Genomic DNA, 22,138 nt, shown 5'->3' with positions numbered 1-22,138 from the left:
AAATTTTAAATTCGGGTGTGACTTTATCTATGATGTAAGCACACTTCTACGATCTTCTCTTTCTTAGTAACTTGGCTTGCTTTATATATCCTTCGACTCTGATTCTCAACACCGTCATGCAAGACCCATATATATTTTGCACAAAAATGGCCCAAAAAGATGCTCATAATCAAACTTGTGATCTGTGTAGACCGCTTGTACAAATTTAGAAATGTTGTCAATTTATTGTACTCTTCAATGCTGGTTGGATGGAGTTATTTGGAACGACGATATCCCGAAGAGTAGGCTTCGTAAAATTAGTCCTCTCATAGTAGCAATTACACTTATGCTCCGTTTGGATCATTGGAATTGAATTTCATTTTAATAATAGTAATTTAGGTACATATCAATTAAAATAATTCGGTTTTATGCAAAATATATTAGTATACTATTATTAGCAAGATGTCGGAGATATTTATGTGCTACATTTTTACTATAAAGGAGTGAGTTGAAGATCGTCTTGTAAGCTACAGAGTGGAAACAAATTCTAGTAATACATAAAATCATTTCACATCCTCCACGTTATGAATTTGAGATAAGCTTATATCAGAACTTTGGAAAGTGGTGGAATGTCAATTTCGAAACTGAATACGTTACTTTATTAAGTGAATTCTAAATCCTCTAAAATGATCCAAACGCCTTGTTATAGTATTATAACACCTGCAACTCTGGTGTTCTGCTATCGTCGCGTGTTTTTTTGCCCTTGAAGCCTGGCTGTTAACTTGTGGATAGAAGACAGATGAACAGATTCATTTGGCCCCGTTTTGTAAAATGGATCGAAGTGAGTATCCATTCCTCTTCCTCTGTTGCTCGTTGCTCGTTTCCCTGCGCTCGGTTCTTCCTTTCGATTCCTTGTTTCAAGGTCGCCGGCCATGGATCAGTCGTCTGCCCCGGACCTTATTTTGAAGTTCCTGAGTCTTCATCGCAACAGCTAGCACTACTTTCGTCAACAGCAAGTGGAAGTCATGGTTGTTCGCTTGAACATATACCACACATTCTTCAGTCAGTTGAAGTTGCTGCTTCATCACAAGAGGGGCAGCTAATCCCCCTTCAACAAATGTTGTTTGTACCGCCCCATTTTGGGGCTCACCTTCTTATTTTAATGAAATGCAGCTCTCCTGCGTTTTCGAGAAAAAAAAATGCTGTTTGTTCTGAATCCCCACCGAGGACAGTTAGGAGACTTGTCAAAAATATTACTCCAAAGAAAAAGATCAAAGCTATTAGGATCTGAGTTGTGCTCAGATTCAGTAGTCAAAGTAATATTGCTACTAGGGTGTGGCATTATTGTATCTGTTAAGTTCGCAATGTTACTATCGTACTCTTCCATATTTTTATGTCTGTTACGTTGGAGTGTAATATGTTGGTATGGCCAGCAATGTGCTACTACTTTTTTTCTGGCAGCATTCATGTCTTGTTTGTTTGTCCATATTTTACACAAGATACACAAGACTATATTCAGCAGTTTACCCATCTTCATACTATATTCAAACTTCATTCTGCGAGCAATGCAGTCTACAGTGCAGAACAGTACAAAACATTACATATGGGTAAACTTTGGGTAATCTGTTGGAGTCGGTCTAAGACCATCAGGTGTTTTGTTACTGCTGTATGCAACCTGGTCTATTCACTGGTCTTATGTATTTGCAGTGTTTTGTTTAAATTTGTTGTTGTCATATAGTTGACAGGTTATTGAGTACCCTGCAGTTTTTTTCTCAACCGAGAAAACAAAGGAACAACAAGTTATTGGAGTACTCTGCTGCTATTTTTGTCAACCGACAAAAGAAAGAGTAGGATCTTATTAGAGTATCGGGCAACATATATGTCGTCAATATTTTATTAGTGTTACGGTGATATTTTATCACACGGATTTTGCATATCATAGTAATGTTTATCATTCCGTATCTATATTTTATACTAATTTTTAATTCTTATGGTAATGACAGGCACATATCTAGTACATGCTTAAGAGTGTATAAGTTCCAATGACTTAAAATATTTTCGGACTATACTTTCCTAGAAGCACATTGTGTGATCGATAAGGAAAATGAAAAATTATGGTTTCATGCGGTAAAAACATAGCACTATACTGGTTATGTGCTTGTTTCTGGGTGTTGTCATTTGTTTTGCTATTTCTGTGAAGTTTCCTAGGAATCAAGGAAGTAGGACTCCATTGATTAATCGCTAACTCCTTTATTCATGCAGTATAGCAACTGATAAGAAACTGAACTCATCTGCGGCCAATCTTGAGATGAGGAACAGTAACCAGGGGAAGACCAGTAGACGACGCTTTAGGCAGACCTGAAGGCAAGCTCTCCCATTAATGCCATTTAAACATAGTTTTTGATAGTTTGTCGAGAAAGGCAATGTCTCACTAAAAACCAAATTTCCTGATCATAAAAAACTTGGCCAGTAGAGGAAAGACCGTCCCCACAATATTATAGTGGTATTTGGTTTCTAGAGACTAATTTGTAGTTCATCCATTTTATTTTATTTAAGTTCCTAAATCCCTAAATAGAGTTTTAGTTTCGGTATTTAGCAATTTAGAGACTAAAATAGAATAAAATGAGGAACTAAAAATTAGTCCCTAGAAACCAAACATCCTCTATATTAATAAGAACCTCAATCGAAACATCAACCGAGAGTCCATCTCACGTGCATACAACTAGAGGAACCAATGAGTAACCTTTTTAACCTCAGTCTAAAATTCGCTCCTACTTAAATTTAAAACTCAGAACTTGAGGAGTGTTTAGGGTTTATGAGTATAAGTTTGGTATTCGGTTTCGGTTTTTTACCACCGAATACCAAATTTATACTGAAGAAGGCTACATGACAACACACTACACACAATTTTAAAAAGTAAAAATTATATAGGTATAAATATTTCAAGATATATCATACATCACATACAAATAAGTGAATAACAATTTAATTGCATCATACATTTAGTTTACATAGTTAAATAGTCAAAATTTTGAATTTATAAAGTTTGGTATTCAGTTTTTTTTGGTATTTTGGTTCGGTACACAGCGAAAACCAATTACGACACTGTATACAAAAATTCTCAGATGAAAAAACCAAAATCAAACTGAACTATAAAAACTGAAATTTTGGTTCGTTTCGGTACGATTCGATTCGGTTTACGCTAAAAAAAAATGCCCACCCCTACCCTTCCCCCTCCCCTTCCTCTACTCCCGCTCCTTTTGCGCATCTTACATGCCGCCGCCGCCGCCTCCCGATTCCTGACGTCCGAGCGCGGCACGGCGGCAGTCGCGGGAGCCCCAAACTCGAGCGCGGCGACCCAAGCGCTGGCCTCTACCCTTTCTCCCTCGACTCGTTTTCCCGGCTGGCCTGCTACCGCGGATCCGGCCTCAAGTCGGGTGCAAAGTCTGACATCCCTCTCTTACTAATGTTTTTACACCAATTTCAGACATGGCATTGGTTATGCCTTGAACAATAGGCTGATAATGTGCAGACATCGCCGCCCCTGCCCCCGCTTCGTTGTCTTCCCTGACGACCCTCCCCACACGGCCACACCGTCTACTGCTGCTGCTGACCACCGTACACGCGGGGAAGAATCAGACTGCCAAACGGTTAACTTTCTCCCGTGTTGCTTCTTTGAAAATCTAGCTTACCAAGGAATCCAGCTTGGAATTGAAGCCTGGGCAAACTAAGTTGTTCGAAACAGGACCTATCACATGCAATTAAAATTTACAAACTACTAGCATATCTAATTAAAATGTCTATATCAGCTTGTCCACATCAGTATGCCATACAATCTACTAGCATTAATTTATAATAGTGTATTTTTTATATAAGCAATTATATATATTCTAATTTTTATCGTAAATCATCTGTAATTCCTATAGCAGCGTGCATCGTATGATTAGTTTACTCTAAAAACGAGGCGTGGGACATCGGGCGATTGGATGAGAGAGACAAAATTGTTGATAGGGAAAAACGAAGTGGCACTAGCCATCAAAGGAAGCGTGTTGAGATTTTGGTGACTGATGTGACGATATATGTCATGATTTTTGTTTCCTGCTAGGAGCATGTATATGTGGAGGCATCTTCATTAACCAGATCCTAAATATTTATTCTTCAATAAAAATACTATATGGGTATCTATAACCTTGATGAATCAAGTAAAATGGTAATATGAAACTAACTGCTGCTTATAATTCCAGATTCACTCCACTGAATTAAAAGACAAAGGTTGGGCCGGTCCACTAACAGTCTACCACTCATAGGCAGGACAACGGCATGGCACATCCGAGGCCGTGGTTTTCCTAAGCCCATTCCTCGCTCAACAGCAGCTGAGCAGATTAGGCATGCATGTTCTTCGATGCCGCTCGGGTTGGGGCGAATTGCGTCATACTGCACTCACCGCTCTGGGCCTTCCAGGTCCTCCCTGCCATGCATGTCGGGCGCTTGCGATGCAATAACCTCAGCAAACAGGCTGATTGGGAAGCACCTGCGTGCTGGCAGGGTGGATGCTGTGCGGGAGGTGTTCGACAAAATGCCGCAGCGGGACATCGTGTCCTGGAACTCCCTCATGGCTGTGTATGCCCGTTCTGGGGTGCATGACAGTGCAGTTACTGCGTTCCTCAAGATGAGACGTGAGGGGTTCTGCGCAGACCACACCTCCTTCTCCACTGTGCTGTCGGCCTGCGCAAGGATGGAGACTCTAGCTCTAGGGAGGTGCATCCATGGGCTTGCGACCAAGACCAGATCTTCGTTGAACGTGTTTGTGGGGTCCTCCTTGATCACGATGTATGCCAACTGTGGGGTGTATAGCTGCCTGGAGTGGATTGTGGATGATGTCGACAGTCCAAACCTGGCCTTATGGAATGCTCTCATATCAGGTCTTGTGGTGAACCATAGGGTAGAGGATGCTCGCAGGGTATTCGATCAGATGCCAGAGCACAATGTTGTGTCCTGGACTGTGATGATCAAAGGATATTTTACTGTGCATGAGGTGGGGCGGGCATTGGAGCTGTTTAACCTTATGCCTACAAAGAATTCTGTGTCATGGTGCGTCATGATCGGAGGCCTTGTCAACCACAAGCGATTCAGAGAAGTTAATGAACTATTCAACACTTTGATGAGCTGTAGAGAAATAGTGACAAATGCAATCCTCGTTAAGATTGTTAATGCCTGTGCTGGTTTGAAAAGTATTGGAGGAGGCAGGTGTGTCCATGGGTTTGCTGTGAAGTCTGGGTTTATCCATGACCACATCATCGAGGCATCATTAGTTGTGATGTACTGTAACTCCTTAGATATTGATGAGGCACAGTTAGAATTTTGTAAAATGGAAAGAAAGCATGTTGGCTCATGTAATGCTATCATATCTGGCTGTATCCATGCAGGCAAGATCGATGAGGCTAGAAAGATTTTTTATTCTATGGATGGCAGAGATAAGATCTCGTGGAATTTGATGGTCGATGGCTATGTAAAGCATGGAAAAATTCATGACGCTATTGAGTTGTACTCAAAGATGCCTGAAAAGAATTTGGAAGCTTCTACTACTTTGATGTCTTGTTTTATAGACAACGGAATGCTTGATAAAGCTCGGGATGTGTTCTACAGTATGCCTCAAGTAGATGTGGTTTCCTGCACTACTTTACTCTTTGGATATGTGAAAGGAGGGTATATATATGATGCACTGGACCTTTTCTGTAGGATGCACAAAAGGACTGTTGTCACATACAATGTGATGATAGCTGGTTTGCTTCATCAAGGTAAGGTTACCGAAGCTTACAAGCTCTTTGATGAATCTCCAACACGAGATTTAGTGACCTGGAGCTGTTTGATCAACGGGCTTGCTCAAAATGGTTTAAACAACGACGCAATTAAGCTGTACAAGAAGATGCTACTGTCAAATATACGACCAAGTGATTCCATTCTTTCTAGCCTTATTAGTTGCTTTTCACATCATTCTATGATTGTTCATGGCCAGCAGTTTCACGCTTCTACTATCAGGCTTGGGTTTGGATCACATTTATTAATTCAAAATGCACTCATTAGTATATATTGCAAATGTGGTGAAATGATTATTGCACAAGCCATTTTTGATAGGATGGACAACAGAGATACAGTGACATGGAACACAATGATTTGTGGTTATGCATTCAACAGCTTTGGTCAAAATGCTATTGAGACATTTGATAACATGAAAAAGGCCCAAGTTGATCCTGATGAGATCACATTTCTCGGCATACTTACTGCATGCAATCACATGAGACTTTTGGAGGAAGGCAAACATTTCTTCAATATGATGACATGTAATTATGGAATTTTACCAAATAAAATGCATTATGCTTGCATGGTTGATCTGTTTGGTAGGACAGGCATGCTTGAACAGGCTGAAGAGTTAATGAAGTCAATGCCATTTAAACCAGACTTTGCAATTTGGACTTCCCTCTTGAGCAGTTGCCGATTGAATGGCAATGACAGGTTGGCAGAGCATGCAGCGAGTCAATTAATTTCCATCAAACCTACTATCAAAATGCCGTATCTGCATCTCATCAGGGTAAATGGATCAACCAAAAGATGGAATGTGATGGAAAATTTGAGAAATCAAATTAGAAATGCTGCTACTGACAAAGAAGTTGGCTATAGCTGGAGTTAACTGATGTGTACTACATAACAGGAGCATGTCAACAAGGTACCAGAATACAAGCCTGCCTGTAGCCTACCGCTGCTGATTATTGAGGTCATTTTTTAACTTTTTTGTGGTGGAGCCACTATCCATGGATCAGTTATGCAGAAACTTGTCAGTTTGTCACTAAGCAGGTAAAATCTAGTACATTATGTTGTTAGCTAACCTTCCCCTGACATTGAAGGCATTACCAAGTAGATGATTACTTTGTTGCTTTTCAGTGCCATGCTGAATGTGTGAAATTCTTGGTGTTCAAAATTCATGTTGGACGTGTGGGCACCTAAGAAAAATGCTGATACATACCTTAAATTAGTATAAAGATTACATTATTATTTGTCATGACTGAGTTCACATGAACAAGGTATTGAAAGTGTTTTTGTTAAAAAAGAATAGCATGGCATTCGGAGTCATTTGTTTGGTAAGGCAATATATGGTGGCTTAGAACTGCTGAATTAAGTTTCATTTTCCCACGTTTTAAAGTTTTTGAATTTAAATAAAAAAGTTGCGATCTATATTGTACTCCTCAAGGGATTGGAATTGAATTTGTTGGTGAAATAACGATTTCATAGTAATTAGTAAGAAACAGATGTGGGTTGCCATAGGCATATGTCCTTGACCTCGACCGGTTGGCTGCATTTAATTTATTTACTACTTCAGTAAATCACTTGGATGCTCATAAAATCTGTGTCTGCCACAACTTTCGTTTGTTCAATGCAAGTGAGAAGTCATTCTATTCTCAGTTTTCCTTGTTCGAGAAAAGAAAATATAATTTCAACTGCAGTTTTTGTGGTTCAGATATAGTTGTAGCAGTGTAGCATTTGTTTATGGGCTGAAAAGTCGACAGAATATTGTTTGGAACATGCCATAACAACCGTTTTTTTTGCTTTTTAGTTTTTTTGGAGAAAGTTTTTCCACAAGTATACCCTTTTCAGTTTGAATTCAGAAAATGGACCATTACCTCAGCGCCATCATTATTGACGTCGAGGTTATACGTCTCGGCGCCAATATAAATGGAGTCAAGGTATCGCTCCGGAGCACTAATGTGGCACCTACGTGGCATGGGTCGGCGCCGTCACTATTGGCGCCGACCCCTGGCACCCAAAAACGGCCGCTCATCCTCGGCTCCTACGTGCATGATATATATATATATATATATATATATATATATATATATATATATATATATATATATATATATATAATCTACATAAACATATTTATTTATATAAATATATAATATATGTGTTTATATATATATATATATTTGTGCTTAACATCAATGAAATTGAGTTATATAGACATACTCAAAAAGGTTGATAGCATGAAAATGCGCAACACTTGTAAGGCTCGCTACAGTACATGACGGTTGAGTTTTAGCGACCCTTATTAGGTACTGACGGTTGATTGCTAAAAAATTATGGAGTGATGGTTGGTCCCTAAAATTATGAACCATGTTGTATAAGCGCATGCAACTAATGAGTTTCAGCCAACATTTGCGTGAATAGCTAAAAGAAAAACACAAATTGCTTCGTGCATAAGTATTGTTTACAAGTTCATCTCACAGCCTCGGCGAATAATTATATATATATTTTTTACAAACCTTGCAAGGTGTAGCATATATCTATACCACCAACTTGTGAGTAGGTCTATATAACTCAATTTCATTGAGGCTATATATATATACACACACACACACCACCACCACCAATAGTGATGGCGCCGACCTCTGCCACGTAGACACCACATCGGAGCTCCGGAGTGATACCTCAACGCTATCTATATTGACGTAGAGACGGGCGCCAATAGTAATGGCGTCGAGGTACAGGTCTATTTTCTGAATTCAAACTGAAAAGGGCATACTTGTGAAAAACTTTATCAAAAAGGGCTAAAAAGCTAAAAAGACGGCCATAACAATAAGAGGTACGGTCCAAGTGAACACATTGGTAGCTGCTGCTTGTAAAACTGGCATGTGTCAAGATTACAGTTCTGGTCATACAATCTTGAGACTTGAGAGCTTACAAGGTTTGTATTTCATCTGCATTCACGTTCTCTGCTTTTCTCTTTCTGATCAGCACTTCCATCTTTGAAAATGATTTGCTTAAGTTTTGATTGTTTCTTGCCGTGTTTGGGTGATGATGAATTAAAAAAAACTTGGCCGGGGAGGGAAAGACCGCCCTCCCGGTATTATATTAAGAGACCGAAAGATGGTCCGGAAAAAACTCCCGAACTCTGGCCCCCATCACTAACGGGCCGATTAACTGTCCACTTTGCAATGACCCAGTCGGAGGGTGGCGTGCAGGATATCGATTCCTGAGATCGGGCGAGTCACAACGAGGGGATTTTTTAACCAAGCCCAAAATTCGTCCCGAGGGGGATCGAGCCCAGGACCTGGAGGTGCTACTCGGAAGCCTTAACCATTACGCTAAAAGCTCTTTCGCAGTGATGATGAATTACACTAGAAGGCTTTCAAAAATGCCAGATGAAGTTAGAGCTGAGATAGGCCTGTGTTTCAGCAGCCATAACAAATGAGAAAAGTGTAAGCTGGGAGCAATTTTGATGGTGATACTCTGATGCAGTTCATAAGGAAGGGTCTTACTGAGTTGGATAATCATGCTTTCTTGCTTAACTGCCACTCAGTTGTTATGATCATTCTTTTATGTAAGATTTGTCATGGAACTCCAGTGACAGCCCTGGGGTGATCTCTTTGTCAACCAACATGTGAGCAATGTCTGTATATTGGGTGAATTCTTCATGTAATCTCTTTCGGGCTTACCGATTTTTATCGCTGGCAGTCATGACTGAGAAATTTATGAATTTCTGTTCAATTGTGTTGATATAACTGTGGTGTCCTGTATTTTAAAGTAGATATTGTCAGAAGCTATCCAGACATTGAGCTTCTTAATCTTTCCATTGGCCAGAGGTGATCAGATGCATTAATACTTTTGGTTCCACTTTTTTTTTCCTGAGCACCAATTTCAATCCTGGGAAAGCATGAGCTTGACAGCATCGTGCTAGAGATGTCAATGGGCCTCGAAACTCGATTACCCGTGGGGAATTCCTCTATTAGGGTTAGGGTATGAGTTAAAATTGATCTCTATAGGTATAGATTTGGGAGAAATCCTTTCCCCATCGGGTATGGCGGGTACGGGTTTGGAAGGGCTAAACTCAAACCTGATTACCCATGGGGCTGTTTTACCCGATTTACTACAGCATCCAGGCTTCTAGAGGAATTCATCTTCGTGCAGATGCTTGTCCGCCTGTGGGCTGCTAAACAATAGTGTTTAGTTATGGGCCAGAGTGCTTATGTTGAAGCGCAAAGCGAAGAAACAAAAATATGCATGCTGAATTGTGTTGTGTCCATATGCTAAAATTATGAAATGCTGAATAGTCGGGTACGGGTCCCATGGGTATTTGGTACTCGGTCAGGAATGGGTATGGGAAGATTTTTGTACTCGAGGTCGGGTTCGAGTTCGGGGATGGGGGCGGGTCTGTGCTCATGTGTACGAGTTTGAGAAGTTAATCCCCGGTGGAGAATTCCCTATTGACATTTCTACATGGTGCAGTCACTCGACACTATGGATAATAATGAGCCTAAATTTTACACTATAAAATTTAAAGATCAAATCAGATTATAATCGAACTATATTTCTATTTATTTTAAATTAAAATTAATTTAAATCCAAGAAATATTTGAATCACGATTTATTACTATAGCAGGCCAATGCGCGGACGGCACGAGCCATTTCTAGAATCCCCATTCTTTGTTGCAGTGGTCATTCAATCATTCTTCCTATTTACTGTCGTGCTACATGACTAACATCTATGTTGGTCAAACCATTCTACCTCCTGCCAGATGTTGCCATTTCAATTTGAGTTTCCGGGTTCTTTTTGCACGCAAGTGCCTGCTGTGAAGCATATATATAAATGTAAACTGGAAACGCAAGAAATCGTGCTTGCCGCCCACGGAAGAATGCATTCTTTTCTTTAAAGTAGGCCGTGTTAGTTTTCTCTCGGGTCAAATCTGTATAAATTTTGGCCAACCTTATATAGAAAACAATGTTGCAAACTCTACAACATCAAATTAGTTTTTTTATTATCACGTCATAAAATACCTTGGGAGTCATTGGCACATAAGAAAATCTACGGTTGTGATGTTTTTAAAAATCTGACCCGTCATTGTTTTCTTGGCGGTGTGTTGGCTTCGATTTAGAGCCAAACACTAGAGGTTGTATCGTCTGATGGTGCTCTCTATAGCGGTACGGACGGTCTGTGGCACAGGGTTGGACGGTCCGCGACCTGCTGCAAAAGTGGGTCTCCTCTACTCGCCGGCCGGATGGTCCGTGCGTCCAGAGGGTTCAAGAACCCTAGTTCCCACCTCCCGAGAGGGACACTATCAGGAAGGAGAGTTTTAGGGGGTGCCCTGGGATCGGCAGGCCACTAGGGACGTCCCTAGATGACATAGAATCGAAGAGGGATGGATATTGAAGGTTGAGAGAAAGCTAAACTAGATCAAAATTACACCTACTTCTAATGCGGCGAAGAATAAAGATAATAAAGTAGATTGATTGATTGGTGATTGCACCCATCATACATATATGGGGAGGTCTAGACCCGCTCCTAGGCGTTACCCAACAAACTCTACGTATTTAGTTGGATAAACAAGCGCGTAAAAGGGAGATATCTCGCGAATCAAATATGTGCTAGATCAAGTCTCACACATATGATGACTCATGGTACAGAAATGAATGCCATATCTTTATTATATAATAGATGCTCTATACAAAATAGCTAAATAATTACATCATATGATGACAATGATCCTCCGCAACCATAGTTGATTAGGAGACGACGGCCTAGACCTCTCACGAACTCATCGCGACATCCTTCATGCTCCTTATCTTGCGGTACCTATCCTCGACCTGGGGGCGAGTAAGCAAGGGTGAGCTCACGTATGATCATCACTCAATAAGTTGTGAGGAATAATGTACATGAGCACACTTATGGTTAGGGCTCATGTGAAGTGTAAGGATTACAAAGAAGAATGATTAAGGCTGAGCATTGCTTTTAATAAGTTGGTCAAAATTTTATTAGCAGTTACTAAGTATAGTTAGATACCAACCTAATTAAATAATGGATCACAATTAATAATAAATCAAGTGCAATTCAAATGAAAATTTAAGTTTAATTCCATAAGTTAATCATGCGAGAGTCCTGAGTCGCTCTTGACTGTGAGCACCGCTGATATATCAGTTTTACACTCTGCAGAGGTTGCACATCTTTACCCACAAGACGTGTTTTCCGTGAAGAAAGGGTTAGCTAGACCTTTAGACACTTCCAAGGTGAATGGCTAGGGATCCACTGCGAGGCTTTTCCAAAGTTCCACTAGTTCGAGAAACCCCACTACGGTTTCAGGAAGAAGGAAGCATATGAATCCCTCGTCCGAAATGCTTTACAAACAGTTTGACTCGAGGACCTCCCTATACTCTGCAGTGATGCACTCCCCGCTTGCCTCTTTTGGGTAAGGTAATCTCTCCCTAGCTTTCCTAATTACTTGGCATAATTTATCTCAAGTTCCACCCTTTTGATAGCACTGTTGTCTCAAGTTAAACTCCATGTTCCAATTAACACCATAATTTATCATGAACAATAAATAATCCAGTAACAATGATTAAGCATGATCATATGTCATATAGCATTACTTCCAAAAAACTAGGTAGAGCATAGCCAAACTACTGCATAGTTCATTTGTATGCAAGGTATGGGATAAACAACACTAGGGAAACCTATTAGGTCCCATCAAATTAACCTGAGCATTTTACAGTGACTAACAGGAACATTATTAGGTAAAGAAGAGTGATCAAGAACACAACTTGCCTTATGCTTGCGATATCCAGGTGCTTCACCAAGTTGGTCTTCAGATTTCTTGTCACCTCGCTTCTATGCGTAGCAATACATATAGATAGGCAAGGAATATATAAAAATAACATCACACTAAATCTGAGAACAAACTGCATATGAATATTCTACGCACCGCTACAAGATTGTAGGTTCAAGAACCACTAAAATCAGAGTTACAGTTAAAAAGATATGGTTTTCGAAAGACCTATGTGATTAAGTAATTAAAACTAGGTCTTGTGTTGATTTTATAAACCATGAGAGAAAGATAACTTAAAGAAATAATTAATTCAAATTTAATCTAAATTATAACTTGATTAGATATTATATTTTTAGTCAGTTTATAATTATGGACAGTTAACTTTGATTAATCAGATCAATCTATTAAACACATGTTAAATAAATATATATTTATAAAAATAGGTGATATGATAAAAATAATGTTGTTACTTTGTAGGCATTGTATTTATGAAGCTAATGCAACTGGAACGGATCAAAACGGTGTTAAAACATGCAAGATATGAGTTATCTAAGTTCTCTAAGTCATTTTAATACTATTTTAACTATAAATACTATTCAACGCCTAAATTGTAGACTCCAGGAGTTGTTTTTATAAAAACCGAGGACCTATTTGAAAGTCTTTCTAACTGATATTGGATGGCGGGTTAGTTCTTTCTAAAATTAGGGGTTCTTTTGCACTTTCGCGCGACCGAAGGGGTACACTTTAATCCTAACTGTTGGATGTCTATTCAAGCACCTAGATTAGATTAGGTTGACACCAAACCAGTATGCCACCCCGGTTGCCTGATCTAATGTCGACGTTCAATATTTAAAATGCCGAGATGGAATCTGACATGCCCGATCCCAATCCAACGACGAGGGGGTATCCCTAAGTTCTGGTCGTTTGATCAGAAACCGGCGGCTAGGATTAGATCGCATAACCTGCATAACCCGAGCTGTCAGATCACAAATTCACGGCCTGAGGTTCGCCACGACATACTATAATCTAGAGCGCCTAAATCCAATCGGATGATCGTGGTTTAATTTGGTTGTAACATTTTCAATGCTCTAATATGAGCCGTCCATCCGGATCCAATGGTCCATGCATCTACACCCACCCCCGATTGCCTGACGACCACTAGGCGATAGCCCGGGATTCACGATGGCGTTACTCCGGCGTAAAGCGCGACGGCGCCCAGATGCCCTAAATCATTATCTGACATGCTCCAAACAGAGCCAAAGAAATAACAAAGTTGGTTTAGGGTGACGTACCTACGGTTGAGGTGGTGACGTTCCCCGACCATTGGGAAACGTAGCCGGCGGTGCCATGATTCTAACGACGAATTCGTCCTCTCGAGTGACTAGCTTCACCCATCGAGGTCATTTACTCCATCCGCATGCTCAGGGGACTCCTCCCGACCGTAATCCACGGTAAGGCGCTATCCAGCCCTACCCCAACTACGACGACTAAACTCTCTCCTCCTCTTCTGGCTACAGTAGCGGCTAGCAGTGGGGCTCTCGGTTCCTTTCAATGATGGTGTAGCTCGCATGTTCGATGGCAAGGAAATAGGTGCAGAGGATTGGGTTACATATCCCTTGGGCAGGAAGAGTCCTTAGCCGAGGAAAAACGGTCGGGCTCGGGGATTTCGGATGGCTACGCTATGAGATATGGCTATGCTCGGGTTTGTTATAGGGAAGATGGCTCTAGCGAGGGGAGTCCATAGTCAGCGACAGCGGTGGGCACAGCTGTGGCTAAGAAGCGGGGCCTGTCGGCCAGGTGGTCGAGCGGTGGGGGTAAATTGGCCGGCCTGCATGGTTTTGACACATGCACGGTTTCGGCCCAAGCGACTTCCTCCTTTTCCCCTTTCCCCTTTTCTTTTCTGATTTCTTTTATTTAAATTTCTATTTTGAATTCAAATCTAAGTTGAGGTTTAAAACTTAAATGTGCACAACTAAGATCCAACATGAATGCATTACATTTATTTTTGTTTATCATCCCATTTTATCTAATGCTTTCAAATATGGAATTCACACACATAAATTTAGTTATGTTAAGAAAATATTATTTTAGATATGCAGTTAAATTAAAAGTTAACTCAACTTCATATTTATTTTGTTTTCAAGAGAAATTGTTTTTATATATAATCTCTTCTTAAGGGAACACACATATATATATATATATATATATATATATATATTTAACTCTATTCTTTTAGAAAATATATTCAAATGCATAATTCATCCAAGGTTAATTTGATTCATATGTTGATCTTGTTTTAGAAATTACTTTTTAATTATCTTTTGAAAGAAGTTTCTTAGATCTTAAAATAGAATTTTAGGGTGTTGCAGCCTGATCTGATCTAATCGCGGACCGTCCAAGCTAGCCCACGGATCGTCTTGGCCATATGGTCGGATCGTATTGCCTTCCCAGGTGCCACATATAGTGCTCAACACATGCCCCAGCCTTTTGGGGAAGCTAAGCGAACCAAAAGCACTTGGTACAATCTATTATCAACTCGATGTGAGAACATCAATTTCCTAAACATCTTGCCAAACATTGGGATGATATAGCTTCAGAAAACGACCATTCAATGTCTTAGGTAATTCATCCCTGCAAAGTCTGCAGCATGTATGTATTACCAAAGATTATCTGTGTCACTCTATAAGGCCCTTCCCAGCTTGCTGACCATCTTCCAAACTTCCGAACCCTATTCCTTAGTGGCAAGACTGTCTTGCAAACTAGATCTCCAACTTGAAATGATTTAGCCTTTATCTTCTTGTTGTAAGCCTTGTCAACCATGATCTTATCTTTCTCGATCTCCTTTAGAGCCATTAGAATCTTATCGGTTACCTCAGCAATGTTGTCCATCATCAGATCATGGTAATCATTGACAACTAGATCATTTTGCCTGGCAAACCTGATATTGTTTAGGCTTACTTCTAAAGGCAAAACAACTTCCTGTCCATTAACAAGCTCAAAAGGAGATACTTAAGTAGCACAATGTTTAGATATTCTATGAGGCCATAAAGCCTCAGAAAAAACCTTGTGTCAATTCTTAGGATAATCAGCTATATTCTTTTTAATAAGGATAATTAATGTCATATTACTTGACTCGACCTGACCATTGGCCTGAGCATAGTATGGAGATAAATTGAGCAACTTAACCTTATATGATTCAACAAACTCATGTATGTAAAGCCCAAAATTGGTAGAAGAAAAAAATATATTATAAAATAATAAAATAAAGAAATAAGAATAGTTATGATAGTGGATTTGGAATTTTTGAAACCCTGGGAATTTATTAGGACCTTTTTCTCTCCATAATCAATTGAGAGAACTAAATTAGTTAAGTGACCAACAAATAAATAAAGAGAGGTTGATTTCTTGCCAATAATTTTTTGAGTGATTCCTTTTATTAAAAATACAATTTAAATTTGACCTCAACTTAAAATAAAAAAATATAGGAAAGAGCTAGAGAAAGGTAATTATGATAATTGTTTAGTTCCTTTTTGAATTAAATGGTGAGGAGGAAGATAAATAATAATAATAATAATAATAATAATAATAATAATAATAATAATAACAACAATAATAATAATAATAATAATAATAATAATATGAAGATAGAATTTTTGGCCACATTAGAATTATGCTTAAAATTCAAAGTTGAATAGGTTTGAATTTAGAATAGGGATTTGAAAATTTAAATTTAAAATAGAAAACAAAAAACAAAAAGGAAAAGAAAAGAAGACTTACCTCGAGTGTTGGGCCAACTTCCCTTTCCTGTGGCCCATCTCCACTCCTCCTTCCCTGCTCGGCCCACTAACATGCATGCGCGTGGCCCACCATCCGACCCGCGCCACCCTTCCGCATTTCACTGACTGGCGGGCCCGTGGTGTCAGCCTCCGGTCGCTTGTGCCACGCCCACCTCACCTCGGCGCTCACAACCAGGCCCCTCTGGGTAGACATGTCCCCTCTGCGCATGCTCTTCTACACTCACCGACCAATGGGACCCGCACTATCAGCTCTATCTCCCTCATCTCCATCTTCACGGGGCTAAACAGAACGCCGCAGCTGCCGTGAGCCCATCGGACCGGCTCAACCACCGACACCAAGATCCGCAGTGGTCCCCGAGCTATAAAACGTAGGGGCCCGTAACCCCCTCCTCATCTCCTTTTGGTTGGTGGCGCTATCGCTGATTACCACCATTGTCATAGAAGGAAAGTGTCGTCGTCCTCTCTCCTCGCTTGCCCTGCTGTTCTGGGGTCAGGCTGGGAGCAAGGGAGTTCACCGGGGCCTCTGGATTGTGTGCAAGCAAGTCGGGGAGCGCGGGGGTCCTTGGGGCACCCTGAATTTCTCGACGGAGTTCGGTTGGGCCGCCGACGTCGGGGAGTGCCGTGGCAAACATCCTTCACAACACCAACACGAGTAAGAATCATGTCATAGTATTCGCCTAGCTCTCCATTTCACGTTGCACTAGTTAGTCGTCTGCTGGGAGTCATAGGTTGCCGTGCGGGACATCGCCGGGATGAGCTCCGCCGCGCGATACAGGTGTGCCGTCGCCCTGGTGGTCGAAATGAGGGAGAAGTCGCATGGTCTGTTAGATCTTATTCAACGGCTAGGATTTGATGGCACTTACCCTTTCAGTTTAATTGATTCAGTGCCATCGATAGTCGATCAGGCGGTGCTAGTGTATCTCGCGCTTCGGGGCATGGATCTAAGATCCAACGGGTACGATTGCGTCTTGTTCGGTGTCATGGAGATCTAATCGCGACCGCAGAGCTCAGATCCAATGGCCGATCTTCACTGGTACCCCTTCGCAGTGTAATATTTGCTAAAGAGACCCCGTAAAACCTTATAAACAACCCCAGCCCACACCGGGGGAAACCTGAGTCTTAGGGAAATTGTGATTCTAGCCCATATGTTTCTCTGTTATTGGCGCCCAGTCCAAAGCTCAAGGAAAATCAGATAAATAAATTTAGGAATTGATTTTCAATACACAAATAATTCCAGAAACTTGCATAAATCATATTTAATTCATTTTAGCTCCAAATTGATCCATTCCAGTTGCAATAAGTTTGTTTTAATATTATCTATCATCTAGTGCATCTGTTTAGCCATGAAACATGAATTAAAAATGTTCATTTGAATTAATCTATTCTAGGTGCTTAATAACTTCAGAAATTCATAACTTGGTAACCGTAACTCTGAATTTAGTAATTCTTGTTCCCACGATCTCGTAGCATCGCATAGATTATTATTACGCGGTTCATTCTTATGTATGGTGTGATGTTAATTTTGCCTATACCATGTTTGTTTGTATTGCTACGACTAGAGCGAGGTCACGAGTCATCTGAAAAGCAAGTAAGTACTTGGAATCTCAAGTCCTAGGCAAGTTGTGCCCTTGATCACTTCTTATTACTCAGTCATGTTCTTATTAATCATAATGATTTGCATAGGTTAATTTTGATGGGACCCTTTAGGTTACCCTAGTTTGATTATCTTTATACCTTGACTCCACTGAACTTTTTGGGTAGTACTTGCTATTGCTTTATGTGGATTTGGGTATGGAGATACATTATTCATGATCACACTTTTATTATCAGTTTATTATTACTGTTCATGTTAAGATCATTATGTTAATTGGAACATGGAGCGACCACCCGGAAAACAGTGCTACCACAAGGGTGGTATGGGAGTAGGGGAGTGGTCAGTGTACAGAGGTCCTTTGGTTGATTTTGCTGCGATGGCGGTCAGGCGAGGGATCCCTGCATTGGAGCTTCCTATAAACTGTAACGGGTTTTCTGAAGCTAGTGGAACTTTGTAAAGGCCTCATAGTGTTACCCTGCCTCACCTCCTCGGTAGAGGTGTATGGGAGTGGCCTTCTCTTGGCAGATGGGTAACATGACTTGTGGGTAAAGATGTGCAACCTCTGCAGAGTGTAAAACTGATATATCAGCCATGCTCACGGTCATGAGCAGCTCGGACCCTCACATGATTAATTTATGTAACTAAATTCAATTTATCATATGCATTGCATCGCATGTGTTGTTATCACTTTTGTTCTAATACTAAATTGGGTTGGTATTTACTTATACTTAGTAAATGCTAATAAAATTTTGACAAACTTTAAAAGCAATGCTCAGCTTCAACCATCCTCTTTGGTAAGCCTTACACTTCACGTGAGCTCCCACCTTTAGCGAGTTCATGCACATTATTCCCCACAACTTGTTGAGCGATGAATGTATGTGAGCTCACTCTTGCTGTCTCACACCCCCCACAGGTCAAGAAAAGGTACCGCAGGATGAAACGCATGGAGGATGCTGTGATGAGTTCGTGAGAGGTCTAGGCCGTCGTCTCCCAGTCAACTTTGGGTTGCTGGATCACTGTCTCCTTATGATGTAATTATTTATTTATTTATTTTGTACAGAACTCCTATTATATAGTAAAGATGTGACATTCGTTTCTGTACCACTATTCATCATATGTGTGAGACTTGGTCCCAGCACACCTGGTGTTTATTTCACGCCCGGGTTTGGACCCCTAAAACCCGAGTGTGACAGAAGTGGTATCAGAGCGATGTTGACTGTAGGACGAAACCTAGATAAAACTGGACAACCATTATCTACTTACCTTTGCTATTCTGATTCTTTCTAAACTTTCCTTAAACTTTTCTCATCCACTGCTGCTTTACTATGATTACTCTTACTTTTTTGCTTCTAAAGATAAAAGTGGATTTCACACTTTGAAATCCTGCACCTAAAGTGACTTTTAGGAATAGGAGACCTAATCTTAGGAACAAAAACAAAATTATTATTTTTAGGTATCTATGTACTTCAATGTTTGTTCTTATGATACTTGTCTGATTTGGAGTAATGTCCACAATTACATCTGCATATACATATAGTAAAAATGCTTATAAAAATAACTAGATAGACTAGATTATCCCTCATTAAAGTATCTAGCCTAACAATACCCATCTCATCTTAAAAGGTTCTATCCTACACTCATAGACCCATCTTATATTAAAAGATACTCTATTACCTTAGTAGATTCATCTTATCTTGAAAAGATCTTATGTCATTCTAATAGATCTAACTGACCTAAAAAAGATTCTACCTTATCCTTATGGATTCATTTTTCCCTAACTAACATATTTATCCCACTCTAGAATAAACCATAAGCTAATCCAAAATTTATTTAGATCTTATCTAGTCTAAAATAATCATATCAATTTATTCTAGATCTGGTCCAATCTAATAGGTTAATGTAACCTAACAGAGTTTAACCTTAAGTTGAGCTAACCTAAGGCCAGTCACTTAACCAGTTAGTAGTGGTAAAATAAATAATAATCTACTCCTATAGAACATGTTTTATCTTAGTTCAGTATGCACTAAGTAAAGAACGACATAACAACTCGTCCGTGAAACCACGACCTAGCCTATGTTATAGGTTGCCCAACCCACTGATCCCAAAAGCAAAGTAAAACTATGTTTAACCTACCTACCCCATGTACATGCAATTGTTATCCCAGCTCAGATAATGGCATCTAACACCACGACCGATGGACCCTAAGTGTAACACCCCGTCCAATCCCTGGACCGGCGGTACTTACTCCTGACAGCTCTCTAGGATCATATATAGTCCCCATAGACCAACACGAGTCTTTTGTGTGCACTTTGTCCTCACTCATGCGCACCAGAGAAAACTTCTCGGTCGGTTACTCATCCCAAATTGCTCCAAGCCAAGCACACTTAACTTAGAGGTTCTTTCGAGATAGGCTTCCGAAAAAGAAGATGCACCTTGTTGGTATGAATACTCCATTAATTCTATTAAGCCTTGGGCCAGGATATCCCATCCTAGGGGCCAGGATATCACAATCCACCCCCTTAGAAGACCGACGTCCTCGTCGGTCAACCCCAATCCAGGAACATCTCCTCTAGCCACGTCTGTGTGTCTAGTGTCGTCATATGCCATGCCATGTAACCACTCTGGGCCCACATGTGCCATGCGCCATATACCCGAACCCCTAACCCACACACGCCCGTGAAACCGCGAGGGTCGCCCCTGATACCACTTGTAACACCCCGTCCAATCCATGGACCAGCGATACTTACTCCTGGTAGCTCTCTAGGATCATATATCGTCCCCACAGACCAACACGTGTCTTTTGTGCGCACTTTGTCCTCACTCATGTGCACCCGAGAAAACTTCCCGGTCGGTCACCCATCCCAAATTGCTTCAAGCCAAGCACGCTTAACTTGGAGGTTCTTTCGAGATAGGCTTCCGAAAAAAGGTGCACCTTGTTGGCATGGATACTCTATTAATTCTATTAAGCCTTGGGCCAGGATATCACCATCCCAGGGGCCAGGATATCACAATTGTAACACCCCGTCCAATCCCTGGACCAGCGGTACTTACTCCTGGCAGCTCTCTAGGATCATATATCGTCCCCACAGACCAACACAGGTCTTTTGTGCGCACTTTGTCCTCACTCATGCGCACCCGAGAAAACTTCCCAGTCGGTCACCCATCGCAAATTGCTCCAAGCCAAGCACGCTTAACTTGGAGGTTCTTTCGAGATAGGCTTCCGAAAAAGAAGATGCACCTTGTTGGCATGGATACTCTATTAATTCTATTAAGCCTTGGGCCAGGATATCATCATCCCAGGGGCCAAGATATCACAATCCACCCCCTTAGAAGACCGACGTCCTCGTCGGTCAACCCCAATCCAGGAACCTCCCCTACGCGGTATGGATTATTTGAATATCTGGTCAAGTCTTTTGGACTAACAAATGCTCCAGCCCACTTCACCTACTTGATGAATTCGGTATTTATGCCCGAGTTAGACAAGTTTGTGGTGGTCTTCATTGATGACATTCTGATCTATTCCAAAAATGAAGAGGATCATGTAAAGCACTTACGGATCGTGTTAACGTGCTTAAGAGAACATCTACTTCATGCCAAGTTCAGCAAATGTGCGCTCTGGTTGGAGGAAATCTAGTTTCTTGGACATGTATTGTCTGCTAAAGGGATTGCGGTCGATCCCAGCAAAGTCAAGGATATTCTAGAATGGAACTGACCCACTACAGTACATCAAGTTCGAAGTTTCCTTGGACTGGCTGGATATTACCGCAGATTCATTCCGGATTTCTCCAAGATTGTTAAACCCATTACGGGATTATTGAAGAATGATACAAGGTTTGATTGGTCCTCAAAATGCAACGAAGCTTTTGAGCAGCTGAAAGTGTTGTTAACCACTGCCCCGGTGTTGGCCCAACCGGATATTGAAAAGCCTTTTGATGTGTATTGTGACGCGTCAGGCAGTGGACTCAGATGTGTCCTAATGCAAGAAGGACGAGTCATAGCGTATGCTTCAAGGCAGCTGCGCTGGCATGAAGAACAATACCCAACTCATGACCTAGAACTAGCTGCAGTCGTTCATGCCCTCAAGATTTGGCATCATTATCTGCTAGGAAATACCGGCCATCTGTATACGGATCAAAAAAGTTTGAAATATATCTGTACCCAATCAGAACTAAACA

At 40.8% G+C, this 22,138-nt stretch overlaps 1 protein-coding gene and 1 pseudogene across 7 annotated transcripts; one reads left to right on the top strand and one right to left on the bottom strand.

Moving 5' to 3' along the window:
• The first annotated feature begins 3,161 nt into the window (after positions 1–3,161).
• Positions 3,162–9,442, top strand: LOC103640205 (pentatricopeptide repeat-containing protein At4g02750). Of its 7 annotated transcripts, none has more exons than XR_002265074.2 (4): positions 3,222–3,416; positions 3,512–3,629; positions 4,224–6,831; positions 8,997–9,442. XR_002265074.2 is itself a non-coding variant. In XM_020544243.2 (3 exons), the coding sequence occupies exon 3, from the start codon at positions 4,382–4,384 to the stop codon at positions 6,665–6,667; it is 2,286 nt and encodes a 761-aa protein (XP_020399832.1). In that variant the 5' UTR covers positions 3,162–3,423; positions 3,512–3,629; positions 4,224–4,381; the 3' UTR covers positions 6,668–6,955. The 7 variants fall into 7 exon arrangements, 4 of the variants coding, with proteins under 4 accessions (XP_020399832.1, XP_020399831.1, XP_020399830.1 ...); XR_004852730.1 differs by having other exon boundaries at positions 3,241–3,423; XR_002265073.3 differs by having other exon boundaries at positions 3,241–3,423; positions 8,979–9,442.
• A 5,755-nt stretch (positions 9,443–15,197) lies between these two features.
• The window catches only part of LOC109942602 (uncharacterized), a 51,775-nt pseudogene continuing 44,834 nt past the window's right edge, over positions 15,198–22,138 (bottom strand).

This window comes from Zea mays, chromosome 9, assembly GCF_902167145.1.
Source record: "Zea mays cultivar B73 chromosome 9, Zm-B73-REFERENCE-NAM-5.0, whole genome shotgun sequence".
Taxonomy (NCBI): domain Eukaryota; kingdom Viridiplantae; phylum Streptophyta; class Magnoliopsida; order Poales; family Poaceae; genus Zea; species Zea mays.
The sequence above is the reverse complement of the archived record's forward strand: the minus strand, read 5'-3'. Positions and strand labels throughout refer to the sequence as shown.